General features: G+C 40.8%; 2 protein-coding genes across 2 annotated transcripts; both read left to right on the forward strand.

Annotated features, from left to right (window-relative positions):
- Positions 1 to 3,628: 3,628 nt before the first annotated feature.
- Positions 3,629 to 9,344, forward strand: LOC140238863 (tubulin beta chain-like). The gene is made up of 3 exons (XM_072318759.1): positions 3,629 to 3,758; positions 7,129 to 7,464; positions 7,694 to 9,344. The coding sequence occupies exons 1-3, from the start codon at positions 3,702 to 3,704 to the stop codon at positions 8,639 to 8,641; spliced, it is 1,341 nt and encodes a 446-aa protein (XP_072174860.1). The 5' UTR covers positions 3,629 to 3,701; the 3' UTR covers positions 8,642 to 9,344.
- Positions 9,345 to 11,771: 2,427 nt separating this feature from the next.
- On the forward strand, positions 11,772 to 21,747 carry LOC140238870 (tubulin beta chain-like). Its single transcript, XM_072318768.1, has 3 exons — positions 11,772 to 11,997; positions 19,681 to 20,016; positions 20,407 to 21,747. Exons 1-3 carry the CDS (start codon positions 11,941 to 11,943, stop codon positions 21,352 to 21,354), a joined length of 1,341 nt encoding a protein of 446 aa, XP_072174869.1. The 5' UTR covers positions 11,772 to 11,940; the 3' UTR covers positions 21,355 to 21,747.
- Positions 21,748 to 24,635: the final 2,888 nt, after the last annotated feature.

Genomic DNA, 24,635 nt, shown 5'->3' on the forward strand with positions numbered 1-24,635 from the left:
CACAATGTCCCGATAGCAACAGATGTTGTATATACTGGGAAAAGATATTCGACTCATCATTTGATTGGATGAATATATTCAAAAGAAACTTGTGTTATTGTAAAGAAAACAAATTGAAAGAATTTAATTTAAAGATTTTGTATAATCTACTTCCAGTTAAAAAGAATTTGTACAGATGGCAAATCAAAAGAGATGGAAAATGTGAGCATTGCGGTGTATAGATGAAGATAATCTACATGCGTTTATTGAGTGTAAATTGAATAAGATTTTCTTTTCGTATCTAACAGTCATAATTAAAACTATAGAATGTTGATTTTAAGATAACAGGAATGCATCTGTTAAAAGCCCATAAAGAGACTGAATTAGACTTGCTTTTGATAATTGCCTTTTGGTGTATTTATAGATATATACTGTTAAGAGATAAAACCCGAAAAGAATGTCGTGAAACTAATTTGCAACATTTGTTTGGAAGAGAAATTTGTAAAAGAATAGAGGAAGATTTGAATAGGAAGAAAACATATTATAATTTACCAAAAGCAAATGAAGTATATTGTGTAACTAGTTTGTGGTTTCTTTTTAATCTCAGGAACCCCTCTTGAAGCTCATTGTATTTTTTTTTTTCATTTTTGTATAATGTGATATTAAATGTTGAATTATGGAGGCAATAAATACCCTGTTGGGGTCAAAAAAAAATCTCTGAGACCAGCTGGAGACTGGAAAAAGTCTCGGAAGAAAAATCGAACATGTTCGACTCTCTCGCGATTCTCTGGAGACCAGGCTAGTCTCAAGTAGAAGAAGACATCGAGGAGACGTCTCCGTGACCTCTCGGCGACCAGCGAGACTCCATAGCTACAACCAGGTCACCATTAGTATCCAAGCCAAGGAGTAAACCACTTTACGTGCTTCTCGGACAAGGTGGTGGGTGGGGCTTTTAAGTCGTCAAGCAACTGGTGGCTATAGCAGTTCTGTTCCGGTACCTCACACACGGCAAAGGATTCTGTTTCCTGTTTACGAAATTGCAATTCTGAGTAGAAAGGATATGTTTGTGAATTCCGGAATTCGAAAAAAAAAAAAAAATAAATGAAGTGACGTCAGCAAAAGGAGAAATTATGAATTTGTTTAGTTTTTTTTTTCTTTTTATAAGGTAATCTTTGATATGAAAAATAACGTCAGTAATTGACTGAAACGATAACTGGTAAGTACTAGTATAAGGACAAGGAATAAGAACACACACATCCATGCAGCTCCACTAGTAATAAACAGGTAGAGAGGGTTTAAAACGGCGAAAATATAGTCACCTTAATATCTCTCATTGACCTCATACTGTACAAGTCTTTATCGTATTACCTTAATTGTCGACTTTCTGTAAACCCTAAGACCAAAACCTATCCTGCACATCCATGGAACAATCATAGCGATCAAGTGCACAATCTAGTAATACATTAACAAGTTTTCAGGTTGATCTCGAGACGAAAGCATCGAAAAGAATAAAAAAAATCCATGATTTGTGTTTGTATAAACCAATAGGAATGGTGTAGAGAGATTACATCTAAATCTGCATTACAATAGTGTTTGCGAGCGAGATCACAGTATCGTGAATAATGAAAAATCACAGTCGTAGTTCACCTTTAATTTACATTATACAAATATCACATTGTTGTATTAAGTATTACTATTTGATTTGATGTGCATTTTCTTATCCGCACTCCGTTTTTTTTTTAATAATTCAAACCACTGATCATTACCGCAAAACAAGCTCGCATTTATGTATGTCCCGTCAAACTTTTCTAATACTTGTATAATCTCGACTTTGACCAGTTATCATCGAAATTTTAATGTGTTTGTATTCTTTTATTTGATTACTATTGACAAAAAGTACAAAAATTTGTGTCACATTGTTTTCAATGTAACCTTATGTGAGAATAAAATAGATTACTTGTAAATTGAATTGAATCGAAATGAATCTTAATGTCCAACTTTAAAGAAACATCTGCAGTTCTGCTTGTATGCTGTTTTCTCCATAGATCAAAGCCAACTTTCCTGTGGAGTGGCATTTTGTTTTAAGTTCTGTTGTCGACCCATGTCCTGGAGGAAAGGCTCATCCCCGCAGCTCAGGAAGTACGTCTATACGTAAGCCAGTTCCGTCGGCAGGAAAGAGAAGTGTTGGAGATTATCATGAAGGTTGCGAGGGCGCTCTGATACGGCGTTTCGCATAGATAAGGGGAGAGGCTCCGTTATTGGTCACGCTAGTCCTAACTTGTGTAGCGTATTTCTGTGTAAATGAAATGAGAGTGCATGTGACTAACTCATTAAACAATATTCCCAGAAAATTGATCGCAACACGTGTCAATCGCCATTTTAAACAGTTGAAAGTAAGTCTGTCATGAGATAGATCAGATTTAAGCCATTTAATGATACCACTTGTTTTATAACAATGAATAATTTTTGAAGCTATGATTTAAAATAGGGTCCAGTATCTATTACTAGTTTTTTTTTTTCTTGTATATTTTTCAATTAATAGCAGCTTTAATTGCAAATACCTCAAATTGGCACGAATAAAGTTAACTCGTGTTGCTATCCAACTCTTCACTTTGCCCCCATTGTTGCAATTATGTTAACGGGCCGTTAACGATCGCCCCGACACTGTACATGCATGCTAACCTGGAAACATTGAACTGCACATTACTTGAATATGAGACCATTCTGAAGCAAATAATTTTCACACAATTTGTACTCTTAAATGAATCCCACGAGGATTGGAACAATCATCCCCCGGCATTCCCACTGATCAGTTACTATAGCCATCCCCTTTAAGTGTGAATTTTCACTATACTTTCAATTCTTTATTCCATGTTGAATCAAAAAATAATATTGTGTAATAACATTCCATTCTGATGGGATGTGTGTGTGTGTGTGTGTGTGTGTGATGAATTTAAGATAAAAGACAATGAGCATGACTTGGTTAGTATGCTGTTCGAGTGAATGAGATAGAAATGAACATGATGAAAGAATAAAGAAGAAAAGAAAGCAAAGAAGTAAGGTCTGTATTATACCTCTCTGGATGAAAAAAAAAAAAAAAAAACCAACATAGGCAATGTGCCTTTCGCATCGGAAAAATACTACACAAACAAACAAACAAACAAACATGAAATTATCCTTTGTAAGCAGTTTATCTCAGGTCTTGAGATTGGTAAAGACTTTTAAAAGGATTCATTGAGGTGTCATCACGACGGACAATTAAATCTTTTATTCATCTCCCTCACATTTAGAATAAGAGAATGAAAACAAGGATGAGTCGTCGCCGTTAGTCCCGTGTGCATACTTTCTTAAACATATTTGCCGAAAAGCTAATGTGAGATTTGGTCGAGTTATGCAATGAATTGGCACTTGCTGTTTTGTGAATTGCCATCTTTGTGTGTTCAGTGCAATCATTTTCTTGCTCGATATCAAGTCACCTGTCCTTGTAGGCCCTTGAATTGGCTTCCTCCACTGTTTCATTTGCTCCTTTAACTAAGAGTTACGTCACAGAATCTATAACCAGTGCGCATGTGCGAAAGACGAGGCGTAGGTGAATGAAGGTTTATATTCCGTCTGAACTTCATATCCATTGTCATCATTAAGCGTTTGCAGCGCAGCAGGGACAGACCTCGCGATAGTTCTTCACTCTCTCTTCCTTCCAGGGGCTCTAACAGTACATCAAAATGAGGGAAATTGTCCACGTTCAGGCCGGCCAGTGTGGCAATCAGATCGGAGCCAAGGTAAACATCAATAGATATTTGTTGCAGTTTTTTAATACTATCAGAGTATTTGAAGTAATAACTTCTACAAAGTCTGTCTTATTTTCTCCTTTTATACTGTATCACACCTTTCCATCATCGGTGACCATTTAGAAAACTTTACAAACTTTTAAGGCATGGGTTAAGCCAACAGCCTTATTTCGTTACAATTGCTCTTAAAGTTGCTTCATAACAAGCTATAAATTTCCTTCTACTATAATCATAGATTTTTTTCTCTCTCTCTCTCTCTTCAGACAGTTTTTAAGAAAGGGTAGTTTGGGACGAATTCAGCGGACCCGTTCGTCAAAGAATGTTAGCGGTAGCAGTCCATACTATCTTGTAAAATACAAATAGATCTTGTAGTTCCTGAAATACAAAAGGGAAATATAATTCATTTTGTTCGTTTGCTGATTGTTAATATGTTTTGCTATACTATATCTTGTGATCTATCATGTTCATTTTCTGTTTCCATAAGCGTTATGAATATGTTTTTAGATAGAATGAGTCCAGTATTACAAACATTATCATTGTGACTACTCACACCACTCTGGAACTGTATTTCGAATCAAAGACCCCCCCCCCCCAAAAAAAAAAAAAAACAAAAACAAAAACAACAACAACAACAACAACAACAAAACAAACACAACAACAAACAAACGAACAAAAAACAAACAAAAAAACAAAACAAAAACAAAACAAAAAACAAACAAACCCAACATCAATTCCTATCGTGGAGGTATTGATGAAGTTTGCTCATTTTTAGAGTCATTACCACGCATTTGGCAAAACTTGTTTGGCTTGGTCGATAAACTCCCTTATACTTTTTCTACCATAATCCACAATGTTTCATATTCATCTTTCCCAAGTTTATTGCACTGTAAGTCATTAACATAACATGTCTGTGAAAAAGCTGAAAACTACGGGTCGTCGCAAACAGCTGTCATAAATCAGTGTGACTTAAATCAGAAATATCTACTTCAAAGACAAGTTATGTGTATTAAAAGTTCTGATAGTCAAACATTATTTCACAGTTTTCAAGCAAGAAATAAAACTTCTAACGTTAATGTTTGACCATTGTTAGTTACTTCCAAGTACCCCATCAAGTTTTGAAACGATACACTTTGACACGTTTGATGGAGATTTAACTTTGGAAAGAATGTTCAAAGTCGGAAAATAACTAACACTGGACAATTCTTTTTTTTTCATTTTCTTGTTCTCTCATGTTCTCCAATGTATTATAGGAAATCTCACCTTATAATGAGGTTTGTGAGACATCGATCTCCTTGTCTGACAATCATACATTTTATGGTTTTAGCCATATCTAAGCGAGAATAATACTGAGAACATGTTTCCATTCTTATGTGTGGCCAATTTAACAAAAAGATACTAGTAAACATACGCAGCAGAACAAGCGAATTCGGCAAATTCCGATACAGCAAAGCAATCGATTCTCAGTGTTACAAAGCCATATAGCAACACCTTCAACGGGGAAGCTGTGCCTTTCCGCATGCGCGAGGTGGGCGTGGCAACGTGACTCGCGTAAAAAGTTGTTCACTGCCAGACTCGTGACACCTTCTAATTTTTGTGAACCCATGTGTTCAGTGATTTTTCGGGTTTTTGTTATTTGTTTGCTTGTTCATTTGTTCGTTTGTTTGTTTGTTTGAGGGGATAGCAATTTAACATCACCCAATGGGAAGGACAGTATGATGGTGTACGGATTTTTTTTTTTTTTTTTTTTGTCGGTTGCCTGTATCACAGTTTTCTCTTTCCAAATATCTAACAAGAAAATGAAGAGTGGTGTTAAATAAAACAATTGTGGGGATTCAAGTATCCATACGTTCATGATATTGGTGTTATGGTATGTGTTAGATCGTGGGAGGAAGAGACAAAGGGAAAATGCATGGACAGAAAGAGGAACAATTTGAGTTCCTCGTTTGAAAAATGAAATCCTGTGCAAATAGGAACTGTAAAAAAAAAAAAAAAAAAAAAAATCCATTATCAACCTGCTACTCAGGTTGACCGCCACAATCTCATCCTGTTAACCCATCGTGTCCTTCCTTTTATCTGCCCAGGGTTATCCGCCCTCTATATCCCCAAAGATTATACCTGCTGCGGCACATACCATATTTGGCGATGTTGTTTACCGGTTCACGTGTTTATCTCTCTAAAGGTATAATCATTTCTCTCACAATTGCGCTTAAAAAGCCATTAAGTCATTATTATCGTTATCTATCATCCTGCATTGCCTTGGTATTGCAATTTCCGTTGATTCTTATTCCCCTATCAATATCACATGACACTGGTATTTCAATGATGCGAAAGATGTTTGTCTGCTTAATTACCTTACCGAAAGGATCAACAAAAGATCACGCACGGCAAAGAGGTTTGATCTGAAGAGTACTTGAAGACTGATGAGCACACGTGTTTATTGACACATGTTTTCTTTCTTTTAACATATTATGAATGGAGAAATGTTTATTGGTATATACATGATTTTTCTCTGTTTTGGTTGCATCATTGTTAAGAGTGACTGGGCATTCACATACGAAAGAAGGAAGGTGTATTTATACCAATGTGAGGGCACAGCAAATTGGTGGTGTTATGCCCGTCTTGGGCGTGACTTTAACGAATATCTATGATTTCACTATCTCTTTTGCCAACACAATACAAGTACATGTACCAACATCGGAGGAATTTTATAAAACTTAATAATCATATATCAATGGTAAAACGCTGTTGAAATGTGTGTCCGAATGTACCTGGTACACGGAAGACGAAAAGCGGACGGAACCAGAGTGGGAGTACAAATTGCAGATAAAATTATGCTGAATTAAGGAACGAAGAAGAAACACAAAGAAATAGATCGAGGAGAACAACAAATATTTTACAATTTGTTGCATGATGATGATGATGATAATAATAATAATAATAATGATAATAATAATAATAATATAACTAATGATGATGATGCTGATGATAACGATAATACATGAATACCAGAAAATTTAAAAAGTGGTCTGAAATAGTCATTCTTCATGCTGGGCACAGTTTTCCTTAGTTAAAAACACCTTCCCCCCCCCCCCAAAAAAAAAAAAAAAAAAATCAGAGCTTGAAAGGGAAACTTGTTCCATTCTGAATCATCTGCAGATGGATGATTTTCATGTCCTCAAGTATCCTTTTCGCTGTTTCGCTGCTTGAGTGTTTTTATTGTCCATAAGGTTTTCTCCGAACGAAGCTGAACAAAATTGCAAGCAGGTGGTCTTCCAGTGTGGAAAACTACTTTACTGAATACACATGTCAGATTTTGATAAAGCTAACAATTATCCATCCACTGTTCTACATGGCTTGTTAGTTCTGGGAGGTGATTTCCGACGAGCATGGCATCGATCCGACTGGAACTTACCGTGGAGAATCCGACCTCCAGATAGATCGAATCAACGTCTACTACAATGAGGCCTCCGGAGGCAAGTACGTCCCTCGGGCGGTACTCGTCGACCTCGAGCCCGGCACCATGGATGCGGTTCGATCTGGACCCTTCGGCCAGATCTTCAGACCGGACAACTTCGTCTTCGGCCAGAGTGGGGCAGGCAACAACTGGGCCAAGGGTCACTACACGGAGGGAGCCGAGCTCGTCGACTCCGTGCTCGATGTCGTCAGGAAGGAATCGGAGGGTTGTGATTGTCTTCAGGTATGTTTCCATATTTGTGATTTCTTTTGAACTCTCAAGGACTTACAGACAAACCAATGATACGCTTTAGGCATTCCAAATGGCGCAATGTACCCAAAATCTTATATTCTGGAGTGCCTCATAAGATGATACCAAAGCCGCATCAATCATTTCACCATGTTGATACTGTACGTTGAATGAGAGCACATCACTTCTAAGCATAAATTTTTCTTTGTTTTTCATGGTCCAGGGATTTCAACTGACGCACTCTCTAGGAGGTGGTACTGGTTCCGGCATGGGCACATTGCTAATCAGCAAGATCAGGGAGGAATACCCAGATCGCATCATGACCACGTTCAGCGTGGTTCCCTCACCGAAGGTTTCAGACACTGTTGTGGAACCTTACAATGCAACCCTGTCCGTCCATCAACTGGTAGAGAACACAGACGAAACATTCTGTATCGACAACGAAGCCCTCTACGACATCTGCTTCAGGACCCTCAAGCTCACCACACCAACCTACGGTGACTTGAATCATCTGGTGTCTGCTACCATGAGTGGTGTTACCACCTGCCTCAGGTTCCCTGGTCAGCTCAACGCCGATCTCCGCAAGCTGGCAGTCAACATGGTTCCTTTCCCTCGTCTCCATTTCTTCATCCCAGGCTTCGCTCCTCTAACCAGCCGTGGAAGCCAACAGTACCGCGCCACGACCGTTTCGGAGCTGACGCAGCAGATGTTCGACGCCAAGAACATGATGGCAGCCTGCGATCCTCGCCACGGCCGCTACCTCACCGTTGCTGCCATGTTCCGTGGTCGTATGTCCATGAAGGAGGTTGACGAGCAGATGCTGAATGTCCAGAACAAGAACAGCAGCTACTTTGTCGAGTGGATCCCCAGTAACGTCAAGACCGCCGTCTGTGACATCCCACCACGGGGTCTCAAGATGGCTGCCACCTTCATTGGCAACAGCACGTCGATCCAGGAGCTCTTCAAGCGAGTCTCGGAGCAGTTCACCGCCATGTTCCGGCGAAAGGCTTTCCTCCACTGGTACACCGGAGAGGGCATGGACGAGATGGAATTCACTGAGGCTGAGAGTAACTTGAACGACTTGGTGTCCGAGTACCAGCAGTACCAGGATGCCACCGCCGAGGATGATGGAGATTTCGATGAGGAGGAGGAAGAGGAGGAAGAGGCCTAAACTGATGCTTAACTTTTCTTTTCCTGTTAATACAATTCGTAAATCATGCAAATAATTTCACACCACAGGACTTAAAAGCTCAAAAACGTTTGGCTCCCGATGACAGAGACAGCCTTTTGTCAAACATCAAAATTTAGGTTTATGTTCCACCAGAGAGCAATAATCGTGAGGTGTTATTAAAAACTACTTTTTCACTGTTGAGATCTGTAAGAGAAGAGGTGAAAGCGCAATTTACTGAGTGGTAGGCGGCACTCGTTCCCGTCTTCACCTCTTAACTCGCCGTTGGTCTCGAAATGTGACGCGCGGTGTGGAAGAAAACAGAAACAAAAAATAAGCCACGATGTCTGCTTCAAATCTGACGGAGATGAAATACACGTCTACAAATCGACCACACAGCCTAGTCATCACTTGCCGATTCCACTATCATAACATGTTGGTAGAAATTATCGAAAAAAAAAGTGATGCAGCTGAACCCTAGAATGTCGATATTGCCCACAGGACATTTTCGTTTGAACCTTGGTATGGAAATAAAAATAGTTCACGGGCTTTCAAAAGTTTTCGCTGGGTTCCATTTACGAATCTGGGAAACCGTTCTCGGAAGTAGCAGTAAGAACGAAATCTTTATTGTCTTTCACAGAGTTAAAACGCTAAAATGTGATGAAATCAAATCACATCCCTTTCAGGTAGTTCTTCGAAAGGTTCTTCTCCATAAAGAATGTAATTATTGTGAATTCTGATTAAAACAAACAGTGATTAACATAATTATTGTCTCCTTATATCATTCTGGGTGCTCCACGTGTCGTCGCACAATGCCTTCTGCTAGATGCTATACTGTGGGCATGACTTTAGAAGGCGGTATTAAAGAGACATACTAGCAGTCTTCTCATACGGGGCATCTTTTCCTCTGCACCATTGATTTGAATATCATCTTGTTTAACAAAATCTTGCGTATCGATCCTGAAGATACTGAAACGCGTGACGCTGAACACTTTTTTTTTTTTCTGGCAACAAATACGCCCTTTATGTCTAATTCGAAGTAAGAATCGAATAAATAGTAAGTGGGGATTTACGACTTAAACACAGTGTGTTGTTCAAAAAACTGTATCTTAATTCGAAAATCGCAGGACAAAGCCACGTCCAACTTGAAAAGATAGGTGCTAACTATTCGCATGTGGACGGACACGTTTACTTTGTGAAAACTTCAGAGTTGAATGCCCGTCAGTGTCATTCTCAGGAATCTCAATCTCAATTTCCCTCTCTCTCTCTCTCTCTCTCTTCAAACCAAAAATAGGGTGGGGGTGGGGGAGAGTGCGACTACAGTCCCTCCCCCGTCCCTCATCCTCCGCGGATCCGCGTAATCTCTACCTATAAAGGAACAGCAAAAGAATAGTGTCAAATGGATAGTCTCAGAGTGGGTGATTTCTGAGTAGATAATAATGTGTGATGGTGTATGTTAGTGAATGTGCATATTGGCATATAACAGAATTTACAGAAGGGTATTATTGTGTGTGTGTGTGTGTGTGTGTGTATGTGTGTGTTTGCATTGCGTTTGGCTGTTTTGTATGTATGTATGTGTGTGTGTACGTATCTGTATAAACACTCTTTTTCATGTAAGCATTATGTGATCAAGCAGTAGGAGTAAGTGGAATACAGTGTGATAGCTGCCATTGTCGGGTATATTAGTTTCTCTGGGAATGTGATTTATTTTGATATTATCGTACGAAGTTCGAATGAAGAATACATTCTTTTTTTTTTTTAATGGCGTATTTAGGATGCGTCATTTTCTCTCTCCCTAACCATGCTTACTTACTAATTTACAGGCACATACGGGAAATTAACTTCTTATGAAGCCTTCTCTTAGGTGTTTCATATTTTTAATCAGCTTGGTTAAACTCGTCGAAGCGTTTGAAATCATCCGAAAAGAGAATATCTAACGGAGTACAAAACATCAAACAGTGTAAAAGGTGGTTAGTTTTGTTTTTCCCAGGGTTACGTCCGGTCTTCGAAATACATGTAGATCGTCAACAATGGAATACCTGGCTTACCTGCATGTTACAGGTGTCCTGGTATGTTGTGCACGTTGGATTGAAAGAGAATGAAGTTAGCCAAATCGTCAACAATGGAACAGTACCTGGCTTCCGTACTTATTACAAGTGTCCCGGAATGTGGTCAACGTTGGGTTGAAAAACGGGGAAAGTGTTAAGTTATTATGGAGACGAATCCACAAAAATACAACAGTAACAAACAAACCATCTTCACAACCATGTTTGTTTTGTTGCCAGGCATTAAGAGTGGTTGGACCAGTCACACTTCGAAGCTTGACTCGTCATTGAGACTCTCACAGAAGTGCGCAGAAAAGAGGATTTTGGGGATTACGTCCATCTGTTTAGGGATCGTCCTCTAAAATCTTTTTCCTGTTGCTCTCTTGGAAGTCATTGGTGTATTTCTTTCCCTGCTCCCTCCTCCGAAAATCGAGAATGATAACACAGTCTTGTTTTGTTTTGTTTTTTCGCAACTCGCGGATCAGGACTACATCCTTGGCACACAGATTGTCAAAGGAGAAAAAAAAAATTATACCTTGTATCTTCGCATACATCAAATTTGCAAAATCTGTTCAATCATCGTAATTCAAATGAGCTGGCTGCATGCCTATGCAACGCATTTCCGAATCTGATTAAAAAGGACTTCACTGATTTGTCACTGCCATCCTTATGGATTAGACAAACCGACATAAATCTTCAGTATAAAGAGAGGAGCAATAAATTTATCTGGTACAAAGTGAGACAATCTACTTATCATAAACCGTTTCTGGAATATTCATATATTTGTCAAACTTTGCTCAGAAAAGATTGCCATCATAGCTATAAAGATTGCTGGAGCATTGCCTTTACCTAGCAGCAACTGATGAAAACTGAGTGAATTCCTCCTTATGAACTTAAACGGAGGGAGTAGGTGTATAAAATGCTTCGCCCCTATAAGCTGCAGGAAAACTATCATCCATGAATTTTAATACATTACAGAAGCGGACCATTCTACAAGATCTTACACGCTGCGCATACATTGCATGTAGAACTTTTGAGAAAATCCCTGACGGAGCTATGTCATTGCCAGACGTTGTTACGTACCATGACTGGTGCGCGAGGCGTCATGCAATTATAAGCGGTGCGCATTGCAAGTTTGAATCCAGTTTTCGTCGAGCACCGGTATTGGAGCAGTGGACGCGTAGTCTGCAAAAAAGCAAGAGACTCCATTTTTGTACTCGTCTCATCTTTTTTGAAAAAGCAAAACATCGACAGAAAATGAGGGAAATCGTCCATGTCCAGGCTGGTCAGTGTGGTAACCAGATTGGAGCCAAGGTAATGTGCTTGCTCTCTTTTATCAACACCTTCACTTCTAATCATGTTTTCACATTTTGACAATTGAAAACATTGCGTCAACCTCATAAATTTACATTAGATTTAGAAGAAAGTAATAATAGGTTTATCATTTTTTGATAGAAGTGTCATTTCAATTAAGTCCACTTTGAAACTTCCAAGTTAAGAGGGCGGCACCAAATGACATGGTGTCCATAATTTAAATTGGAGCGACAGGGTAAGCGTTTGTTCCGACATGTATTTAAAGCGTTAATTGCTATCAGTGAAGTGCATGGAAGACCAAAGTCTAGAGCTAAGGCGCCGAAATTAAAGGGATAAATTAGTGAACACGTGCCATATTGAGCCAAGACTGCGTTATTCTCAGACTATTGGCATTGCTGGGCACAGTGTATTCCAACCTATGTTGCTCTTAAGCCCTTGCCCCTCTCTAAAGCCTTCCACGTGGACGCCACAAATCTACGTGCGCGGGGCGAACCGAGACGCCACGCCCGGGCGCCACGGTGGAACATCTGGACGTGTTGATTTAAGTATGACTGTTCAAAAATCAATATCACAGCAGGGCATGTTATTAGTGTCGCGGAGTAGCCATATTCACAGGTGTTCTGTCGTTGATAGACCAGGAAATTGCGTACATGATTGACATTGTGTGATATAAATACATGTAACACATTGATACTCTACCGTTAATCAAACCTGTAGTGTAGAAGGAGTGGTAGGGGCCTTGGGGGGGGGGGGGTGCCATTCGTGACAAAGTAATGTTAACTGGCTACTGTATTTTCCTGCAGACATTTGAGAAGAAAAAAAAATGCTTGAAATGGGGGGGGGGGGGGCGGGGGTACAAGTGCACCATTCAAGGAGAAAGAAGAACAAGATCTAGAGTGATGTTGTGCATGGGAAAGGTAAGAGTTGAATCAACGGTCAGGGGAAAGGGCTTGGGGAGAAATGAAGTTGTAGAACACGAATTTGTTGCCTGTCTAAGTGGAAGATGAATGAACGAATGGGGGGGGGGGGGTGGCAAAGGCTCATACGCAATCTCCATGAAGAAAGAAAATGTGTGATACTAATGTGCATGGGTTAGAATTGAAGCGTTGACATTCCCGATAGGGAAAAAGTTTGGTGCAAGGATTCAGTTAAAGAACACTTGTGTTTAAGACAATCCTGGGCGGGAAATGCATATGCAGACCTGAGGGGGTGGGGGGGGGGGGGCTATTGGAAGAAGGAAGGGGAACAAAATGATGAGGGGGGGGGGGTGGCGACCTGCGAATCTTTCAAGATTTGCATGACTAGCTATAATGGCAGTTTTCTCAACATGATTGGGCACAACATTTAGCTCCAAAGAACTAGGGGAGGTGAGGGTATAGCGGAGGGGAACAAGCAAACGCCAACAGAAGCAACCAGACCGGGAACATTATTGAGGCACTTTTTCTCGCACGAATTGAGCTTGTGATAAATTGAATGCATGCCTCGGCAGAGCTCGACAAGTCTTCAGCCTCATTGCACTGTCTTTAAGTAAGTAGGGCCTAGCTGCATTCTAAAGTGGGTACAAAGACCAGGGACATACCCCTCAGTCCACGCTCAGTTTTTTTTTTCACCTCTCAAACAAAGTGAAGAATGTGTACAAACATATCTTTTGTATACCAAAAACGTTTGTGTACTCCAGCTCGAACTGCGTGAGAATAAACAGAGCTTGACACAATAATTTGAAAGCCGCTTGGAAATCTTGAACAGGGGTCGCATTACAAAGCTATGCAAATCATGAAGAACCGAAGGCATTCCGACTCGAAATAAATTTTCCGTACGCTTCCACGTGGCAGAAATTACATCAATCGGAATAGGATGCATATGTTAATAGCCCGCGTTACATGCTTCAATTGTCGCTGCGGTGTGTGTGTGTGTGTGTGTGTGTGTGTGTGTTTGCCTGCTGTGTATGTGTGTGTGTATGGGGGTGGGGGCGTTTTTATGATAGCCGTTTCGTCAATGCCCATGTATTTTCTTTTGTCTTTTTTTTTTAATTCAGCTCTCCTATGAAATACAATCCAGTATTTCAACTCTGTTTGCATGCAAGTTTTTAATGACTGTCTGATTGTGACAAGCTTTATAGGCCGACTTTCTGGTTAAAGAACCTCCTTTTTTTTGTATGAAAGTATTCATAAAATTTGAAATGGGGATTATTCAGCCAATGCAAGACACACATACACACATTAGATTCTCCAGAGTGTGAAGGGGGGGGGGGGGCATTTGATCAAGGGTTTTGTCGGTGATCTCCGCCAATAAATTTGCTCTCAGCAGATTAGATGCGATGAATTCGGGAGCTTAAAACAGTTATCTGTGACTAACGAGTTTCATGAAGAAAGCTTGTGAAAGATGATAGATTGAAATCTTATGTATTCATGATTTAGCTTGTAATTCGGAAGGCAAAAAATCGAATTCCTTATTCCACCGAATTATTGTTTGTCAGTGGGGCGCAATTAACTGTTTATATCGAACTATTATTGCAGCTGATGCCTATATGAGAATACACAAGTGAAACCATGAGATAATTGTCTTGTACTGAGCTGACATTAATAAAGCATAGTTCGGCAGTGTCTTGCAGAATAAATAGGCGTTTTCACATCAGCCCGATGTTTCGAAATAGTGCGCTATTTTCTGACTTGGGAAATTAACCAGATCACGAAATAGCGCGCTATTTGATAATGTGAACGCAAATTAGCGCGCTAACTGTATCGCTCTAATCGAGAAAATTTCTCGAGTCCAACTTGGGAAATTTCTGAAATAGCGGGATAACAATGCGAACTATCGTGCGATTTGATAATGTGAAATCGCCTCAAGAAATTAGCGCGATGCATCCCATCATGCCTAGCGTGTGTGACCCAAAAGCGTGCGCTGTACTGTTATACCCGACACTGTTTGCGCATGCTCAGCTGTCGAATTAGCTCGAAAAAATTTCGGACTAAATTCTCTTCGAGCTGATGTGAATAGGAAATGAAATAGCGCGCTTATTTGCGATCGCGAAAAATATATCGAGCTTGGATTTTTATCGGGATGATGTGAAAACGCCTAATAAGGCAACATTCCTGTCATTGTCAAAGTTATAATTGATACGACCCTTTCTTACACTTTCACTTCTTTAATGCGCAAGGGGACTTCCTTCATGATAGCTATGATAGCTATGATATGCGCTATAAATTAACAGTTAATTATTCCCATTACCATCACCAGCATCGCATTGATAGTGGTAGTAGTCTTTCAAGAGAAATTTTCAGCATAAATTTGGCTACATTAGCAAATCGGCCTCCTTAACCCATTGAGGGCGAGTCCCGAGTATACTCAGGCAAATGTCTATGGGAAATGCGTGTTGTAGCAAAATCAGTCCGTCCTCGACGGGTTAAAGACTAGCCGTAAGTTTCGTCCACGCGGAACTCCAGTAGCGGAGAGGAGTAGCATGCACTGTGGGGTAAAACGCGATGTAAGGAGAGAAGGTAATGTGGGGTGTAGGACCTGCAAGGAGTTCCTGTTGACGTCGGTGACACCAGTCGAGTCGCGTGGAGGACAGATTGTGACTTCCTTTCCCACGTTCTGTGGCATAAACCCATCAGCAAGATGATTAATGAACTCGTTATTCTGGTATCAATATAATTACGTCATAAATGGTATGGTCGTTTCTCCGTGGGTCTTCATCAGCTTGAGCTTGAAGAATAGCTCGCTAATGGGGGATCAGAGAAATAAGCCCAAAGTCAGCTGAAATGTGTAAGTCGCGTCTTCACCAGCTCGAACTTCAGGCACAGTCAGGTTTATAAGCTCAATGCTAACACCCTCCCACCCGACTGCCTACATTCCTGCGTGGTGCGCAACGCATGCAGTGTCGATGTTTAAGCTCGAGCTGATGAAGACGCGTTAAGATTTGCCCGCTATTCTGCAACTTAGTTGGCTATTCTGCCAAGATCCAAGTCCAAGATTTCTTTGGCTTACTTTCCGATAGGAATAGCCGGCTATTTCGGTCTTCATTGCAAAATTAGCGGGCTATTCTCTGATCGGGCTAATTCTTTGGATCAGAAATAGCCGGCTATTCTTCAAGCTCGAGCTGATGGAAGACCCACCTCTTGTGCCTTAACATTAAGGCATGCTGCCAGTTTAGAGAACGGATACTTCTGGAGATATAACAGTGATAACGCCACATATTTCCTGTGCAGACATGTTCGTTTAGTAGGATCAAGAGTGTTATTCTTTGAATCTAAACCGTCATAACATTAAGGACCAGAGCTTCAGTTTAAGAATATATTTCTGTATGCGAAAGATGATTATACATAATGTATGTATATATAAATATATATATATATATATATATATATATATATATATAGAGAGAGAGAGAGAGAGAGAGAGAGAGAGAGAGATATTTATATATATCGTAACTTTTGTTTTTACATAACATTGATAGTGGGTCAGATCTCAAAGCGCGAATATGGGACTAGTTAAAAGAGCGAACCAATTTTTGTGAGAGACCGACCGTAAACCAACGTGAAAGCTACTCAAAGCACTTAAGTCATGCTAAGCAATCCATAATCACGTAAAAAATTAAGTCCCTAAGCGTTTCTCTTATTTCTAGATCTTTCTCATCATAAATGATACTATAATTAAAGGGTGATATTCCAGACGTAAGAAACAAGGACATGATGACAATCTGCAAAAACAGTACATGGAAGGAACATGCTTTAGTCTCGAGAAAAGGATACTTGCGAGGTGACATTTATCTGGTAAATGACAGCTTCAGCCGAAAATATGCAAAGATTTGACTGAATGCAGTAATTGATATCCCTTAGAACACATAGGTGAAAGCTTGGGGAAATCGGATAATCCGTTCAAAGGTTATGGATTGTTAAATTTTTCAGTGGCGCCATGGCCACTAATAACTGCATGAGAAAAATACAGCAGTTAGTGATGTCGCTGAAAGACAACGATATAAAGAAAATATAAACAGAATTCAACATACAGTCATTACCTTTAACAAGTGCCAGTAACGAGCAGAAGCAATATGTGTGGTTGTGCAATGTTAAATAAAATTCTTGCACAGCATATCGCTGTACATATCACAAACTGTTGTCATGGTTGTATATAACCTTCTCATCCACCGATATAGCGCCACTGAAACTTTACAAATTAAAAACTTTTGAACGGATAGTCGATCCTATTTTCTCAAACTTCACTGGTGTTGTGTTCAACTAATCTATCTACCTAACTAAAGCCACACAAATATTAGAGTGAACTTGTCCCTTTAAGACCCTTTAATGAACATTCAGAGGTTGCCGTGATTTTAGTGTTTGTGTAACGCACTCTAGCAGACTTTTTTTTTCCAAGTTAAACTTTGCCGGTGACGAAATTACAGGAGGTCAAAAAAGATCAACAGTTGGCAGCGATGTTTGCATCGATATATCATATTCCAAGTCTGAACTCGATTCACTTCCTTGGAAAAAAAAAATGTTGATGTGCATGTTTGTGCGAGAGGGGGTGGAATAGAATAACGCCAGTCGTCTGTCTGAGAAAGTTAATGCCAATAAGACACGCAGTGAAATCCTTTCGCGAATCCGCTAATGGCGGTTTATCCTTCAATCGCGTTATTCATTGGAGCTCGGCGTCAGATTCTCTCTTGGATGAACACGGAAAGAATGCCTCGTCATGATTAGGTTTTCAAAAGATGCAGAGGCTGTCTCTGCTGTATGCAATGATTACGCCTCGATTCCTGTGACCCTGTATAATGTCAGGAGTCTACCAGATTAAAGCTTTTCAACGCGTTCCACTAAGACTTATAGTGCGGTTTAAACGGTACGTCGATCGCAACACCTTCCGTAATTTTGATTGCTGTCAACTTTAAAGGGGATGGCTGGTAACTGATCAGTGGGAATCGGTGGGAATGCTGGGGGATGATTGTTCCAATCCTTGTGGGATTCATTTAAGAGTACATTATATATCTAATGTGTGAAAATTATTTGCTTCAGAATGGTCTCATCTCCATTATTCAAGTAATGTGCAGTTTAATGTTTCCAGGTTAGCATGCCTATACAGTAACGGGGCGATCGTTAACGGCCCGTTAACAATCGCCCCGTCTGGCGTCACTGTACAGGCATGCTAACCTCGCAACATTGAACTGCACATTACTTGAATATGAGACCATTCTGAAGCGAATAATTTTCACACAACAATAGATACATAATGTACACTTAAATGAATCCCAAATGGATTGGAACAATCATCCCCCATCATTTCCACTGATTCCCATTGATCAGTTACCAGCCATTCCCTTTAACTCAATGCGAGGGGAGAATTGTTGCGGATACAACCCCAGAATTCATGCGTTGACTCGCCGTGACAACTGCGTCAAATGCACACCCCTTTATCTACTGGGGTATTTGATTGTTCTGTGTAATGTCTACGGCTTTGACACTCCACTCCCCCGCCAAAAGAGAAAAAGAAAAAAAAAAAAAAAAACAACAACTGAAAGGGCAGCTCACCCCACCCCCTTTGTCCAGCGTTCTGTTTGATCTTAATGGGCAGGATAATTGTGTAAAGCACTATGGCGGATGTTCAAAATCCTCTACAAATTGAAACAAACTTCATTTCATTTTCTCACCATCCTGGAAAGTCGATTCATGCTCTTTTTTTTTTTAATTCTTTCATCTGAATGTATTTCATTGGACTCGACGAAGCATTGTGTCCTTCGTAGGCCTTTATAATCTTAAATCTTGCAAGACTAACTGTAGTCATTGGCTCTACAACTTCCGTGTTTGTTTTTAAAGGGCAAGCGCAACTAATGTGTGTGTGTGTGTGTGTGCGATTTGTGTTTTCACTGGAAGGAATGGGGACATTTTTGGGTGCCGAAACCGTTAACCTTTGGCGGGAACTCGGACCGTTGATCAAATTCAAACCCGAGAAAGGGGTCAATATTAAATCTCAAACTACAAAGATAAATACCATGACAAAGGGACGTAAATCGGATTGCGGATCAGGTCCTACATTCCACCATCTTGAATCCCTACATGGGTCGTGGATTGTTCGATATTTACAACGTAAATGAATTCAAGAGGAAAATCGTCCAATACGCCGAATCGCTGAAGTAGTAGTATTAAAAAAAAAAAAACACCACGATTTAGCAATGACGACTTTGTGAAATAAACCGCAACTGGAAGTTGGGGGGCTGTCGCATGGTGGATAAGACTTAATTTTTTAACCGGAGGTTTCGTGTATAGAATTTCGTCTAGTGACTATATATATATATTTTTGAATTACCTTTCCCCATGTTCTTTTAACCCAGGTGTTTATAAAGAAGTAAATGGCAGTGCTACGTTAATTATGTCAAGAGCCTCGGGTAGGGCAATGGCACACTAAACAGTCCTGGAGGTATTAGAGCAGGGGGAGGGGTATAAAAAATGAATTGGCTGTTGACTATAAGATAGTTTTGGAATATTTTTTCAGTGGAAGAGTCGTTAGTATACAAATAATGAATGTTTATGAGTGAAATGGACAGAATATTTCACGAGGTGAAAAAAGAAATGATCCTTCAACGAGGCGCAGCCGAGTTGAATGGATCAAACATTACACCAAATTCCTTGGATAAGCTTGGGATAAGCTTAAAATTTTATCTAAACATTCGAGTCTCTCTTATCCTACCAGTTCTGGGAGGTGATCTCCGACGAGCACGGCATTGACCCGACTGGAACCTACCATGGCGACTCCGACCTCCAGCTAGAGCGAATCAACGTCTACTACAATGAGGCCACTGGAGGCAAGTACGTCCCTAGGGCGGTGCTCGTTGACCTCGAGCCCGGCACCATGGACTCCGTCCGGTCGGGACCCTTCGGTCAGATCTTCAGACCAGACAACTTCGTCTTCGGCCAGAGCGGAGCAGGCAACAACTGGGCTAAGGGGCACTACACGGAGGGAGCCGAGCTGGTCGACTCCGTGCTCGATGTCGTAAGGAAGGAATCGGAAAGCTGTGACTGCCTTCAGGTAATGATCTTTATAAGCTTTAAATTTGCTCTTGACGAGGTTCTTGTAAGTGAGCGAGGACAATCGTGAAACAACATAGGATATTTTTCAGAGTATATAGGACATTTTGAATGCTACAATTAGAAGGTGTTGTGTAAATCATTTTCACTGTTCACAAACTGTTACACTTGTAAACTGGCCAATTTCAACTTTAAGTCGGGCTGTCTTCACAGCAACTACCAGCCTCTTTTTATACCAAGAGCGATTCTTACTCGGTTGTGATGGATTAATTGATCATGTCAAAGACTTGCAGTAATAAAAAGTATAGACTCGGGACAGTTGTCATCACAGTGTGATGATCCGTCACGAGGACATGCATAATTATTATTTTTGTCCTTTTTGATTTTACAGGGTTTCCAGCTCACACATTCTCTTGGAGGTGGCACTGGTTCCGGTATGGGCACACTGCTGATCAGCAAGATTCGTGAGGAATACCCCGATCGCATCATGACCACGTTTAGCGTGGTTCCCTCACCAAAGGTTTCGGACACTGTAGTTGAACCCTACAACGCCACCCTGTCAGTCCACCAACTGGTCGAGAACACTGATGAGACATTCTGCATCGACAACGAAGCCCTCTACGACATCTGCTTCAGGACCCTCAAGCTCACCACACCAACCTATGGTGACTTGAATCATCTGGTGTCTGCAACCATGAGTGGCGTTACCACCTGCCTCAGGTTCCCTGGACAGCTCAACGCTGATCTCCGCAAGCTGGCCGTCAACATGGTTCCCTTCCCTCGTCTGCATTTCTTCATTCCTGGCTTCGCTCCTCTGACCAGCCGTGGCAGCCAACAGTACCGCGCCCTCACCGTTCCCGAGCTGACTCAGCAGATGTTTGACGCCAAGAACATGATGGCAGCCTGCGATCCCCGCCACGGCCGCTACCTTACCGTTGCCTCCATGTTCCGTGGTCGTATGTCCATGAAGGAGGTCGACGAGCAGATGCTCAACGTCCAGAACAAGAACAGCAGCTACTTCGTTGAGTGGATCCCAAACAACGTCAAGACCGCCGTCTGTGACATCCCACCACGTGGTCTCAAAATGGCCGCCACCTTCATTGGCAACAGCACCGCCATCCAGGAGCTCTTCAAGCGAGTCTCGGAACAGTTCACTGCCATGTTCCGACGAAAGGCTTTCCTCCACTGGTACACCGGTGAGGGCATGGACGAGATGGAGTTCACTGAGGCTGAGAGCAACATGAATGACTTGGTGTCCGAGTACCAGCAGTACCAGGACGCCACCGCCGAGGAGGAAGGAGAATTCGAGGAGGAGGAGGAAGATGCCGAGGAAGCCTAAAAGGACAGAGTAGCGCCACCTGGTCAGGTGCTCCGTCCCCCCCCCCCCTGCACACACCTATTGGATATTCACACCCACCTGTTTCTATGTAGGCATGACTGCGAACATTAGGTGACGAAGCCACCCCCTGCCACCGCCAAAAAATAAAAGTAAAATAGATTCTAAATCAGTACAAATTTAAAACCACATGTCCACATACAATAGAATTTATCTACAGAAAAACAAAATTATGAACTTATTTCAGTGACAGAAGTGCATCTGTGCCTCTATCACAGATAATTAGAGGCTTGTTTGACTTTGGACGAAGTAGTAGGCTGAAACTGTTTCAAAATGGAAAATGCCAATGACTGTTAAAACATTTTTGAGTTGAAGAAAAATGATGGAAAAATTCAACAAAATAAATGAAAAACACAAAGTATACTATCATGTTCGAAATCCTTTGTATTTAAGTGGTGTACAAGTCCTTGTATTTAAGTGGTGCTTGTTGACACTGTATAGGAGTGGTTCATAAAATTTGCGACTTTTAAAGGGATGGTATAGTATTGGTTGAGGTGAGAATTCAGTTTTTGACTTTGCAAGATACTTAAAAAACACTTTATGAAATGTGAAAAAGCATACAGTTCTAAGAGGAATTAAATGTTTATTGGATGGAAATCGCGTTTGAAATGCCCGAGATATATGAAAACAAAGTGATACAACACGTACAAGGCGAACCTAATAAAAAGTTGATACCTTATACGAGGATCGCTTTGTTTTGGATATCTCGGCCATTTCAAAACTAGTTTTCATGAAATAAACTTTGAAATCCTCTTAGAATTATATGCTCTTATATATTTCATAAGAGGTTTCTCATTATCTTACAAAATCATCAACAAAAATCGTTAGAAAACTCAAACCCCATCTCAACCAAAACTGGTACCATCTCTTTAATCTGCGTCGAGTCAAAAGATCAAGAGGTTGACACGGAATCGTCTTTACTACTCCTTCATCGGTTGCTAATTTATTTTTAACCAGACTATCAAGTTCTGTGGTCGGAAACTTTGAATTGTATGAACCATACTGCCTTACTTTGGCAAAAGGACGCAACTGACATACCATCCGAATTTGAGTTATTGATGTTTTCATAATTCACATAATGAGTAAGAACTCATGTGAATTATGAAAACATCAATAACTCTGCATGAAATTTGGCCTGGAAGAAGACTTGCAGGCTAAATTTCATGCAGAAACACTCATCCTACTGAGAGATATGTTCGATAAGACATCATGATGGTCCATTGACGTCAGTGTAAATGACAGACACATTTTGCTCTTTTACGAGAAATGTCCCTTTTTTGTCACTTGCTTCCTTTTGCCAAAGTAGGGCAGCATACCTTCCCTCGTGAAATTATGTTGTCACAGCGTGTGTATGTGTGTGTGTGTGTGCGTGTGTGTGCGCGCGAGTGAGAAAGCGTAGGTAAGACATGAATCCCTCGTACTACATTTAATGTCTACTCAACTCGTGCTAGAAAGGACACGCATTTAGACGCCAGCAAGGTTAACACTTAATAGTCCTCGCATTGAAATAGTCTTGATTTAATTCTGCTGAATGTATTGATCCACGGACATGATATCAACAAAAAATCACATACATCACACACACGCTCACGCACACACACATACAAGACATAGAAAAAGAGATTACATATTCATTCACAGTGCCTATCGAAAACAGGTGATAACAAATAGGTTGGGGAAAGCCCTCGTACAATATCCGCTCACTTTATATTTTTCACAACTTCAAACGTGAACAGACGTAGAGTCGTAAAGACCATTCATTGCGAAGACACCTCAATGTACACAGCAAGTAGGTGAATACAACCTCTGACAACCTCGAAAATGTGTTCCAGATATGGTTTAACATGCATCAACCTTGAAGAGATTCATTTTGATAGGTAAATCTCTATAAAAAGTGAATTTCATGAATTCACTGTAAAAGTTCGATTTCACCTTCGTTAGCTTTTGCTTATCGTTTTCCGCAGGCTTCGTCGCACTGGCGTTGACTTGCCGTAGATGGAGTATCGGCAGTCTTACGGTCCAAGAGAATGGAATGTATCACTGTTCATTACATAGGTCATGTACGTGAGAAAAAAAAGTTTGTATTGCGCGTAGAGTATAATGGATGATACTGCTCCAAGTACATTCCCATTCTCTCGGATCCCAAGACTCCCCATTTATGACCCAGCTATGGCGAGTTAACGCCAGTCTGACGAAGTCTTTTCAGTAGGGAGTTTTCGCAAGCACGACGCAGCCGGTATTTGAGCGTGCAGTGTGCAAAATTTGCGTCTGCGCATGATCAAATCCGAAAAACGTCCCGTCCGGGGGAAAAATAGTACGGTATTCGGCCAAAATATCGTACGGTTCCGACGCAGCTGGGCAGGAGTGAGCCAGCCAGCCAGCCAGCCAACCAATCAGCGATCTTGTCCCCACGCCGCCGTCCCAACAGGAAAGCGAAACTGCTTAGATATGGGGACGGGAGTCCGAGTAGTCCCCGACTGTCACAGGGGATGGCTTCCGCGTATTCTCGGTCTTCCCGTCGTGTAGCGAAAACTCCCTATTAAAGTGAGGCAGTCCTCACGATTTAAAAAAAATATATATGTTGTTGTTGGTACCTCCAATGAACTACTTTCACCAAAAACAAACTATCAAATCACCAGATAAGCTCGTAAATTTCTGTTGAAAATATGTGAATCTGCATGGTGAATATGCTAATGAGCAAGTCTTGGCGGAGAGTCCAACGTCACCGAGGCACAACTCTTCCCAGCCGTGTTCTGCTCGTTATGCGTACGCTAATTGTTATGGTAATCTTCGGTCTGAACGCCAAACTCAGCTAGACGGAGTATTGTGTGCATAAGTATGGTAAGAATTCTCGCGCGAGAGTGGTTTGTACGCAAAGTAGTATGCAACACGGACAGAAACTAGAAAAGGACCGTGCCTATTTGATGTCAAGTGGTGTACATGGTATATCTGATTTTAAAATATATATAAATGTATGAATATCAATTTATATGAATTACATTCAACTAAGCTTGAAATATTTTGTTTAAAATAATGAAATCACATATTTTCACATTTTATGATAAAATTACAACTGATCATTTGAACATTTAATTGGTTTTTAGAGGCACGGCATCAATGACGTAGCATCTTTTCACAGGCTCTTACACGATCGCTTGCAGGAATTATTTTTCAAAAATCGCGTACGGAGACAGTTTTTAATTTCCACGCGTATAAACTGGTGA

This window comes from Diadema setosum, chromosome 15 (assembly GCF_964275005.1).
Source record: "Diadema setosum chromosome 15, eeDiaSeto1, whole genome shotgun sequence".
Taxonomy (NCBI): Eukaryota; Metazoa; Echinodermata; class Echinoidea; order Diadematoida; family Diadematidae; genus Diadema; species Diadema setosum.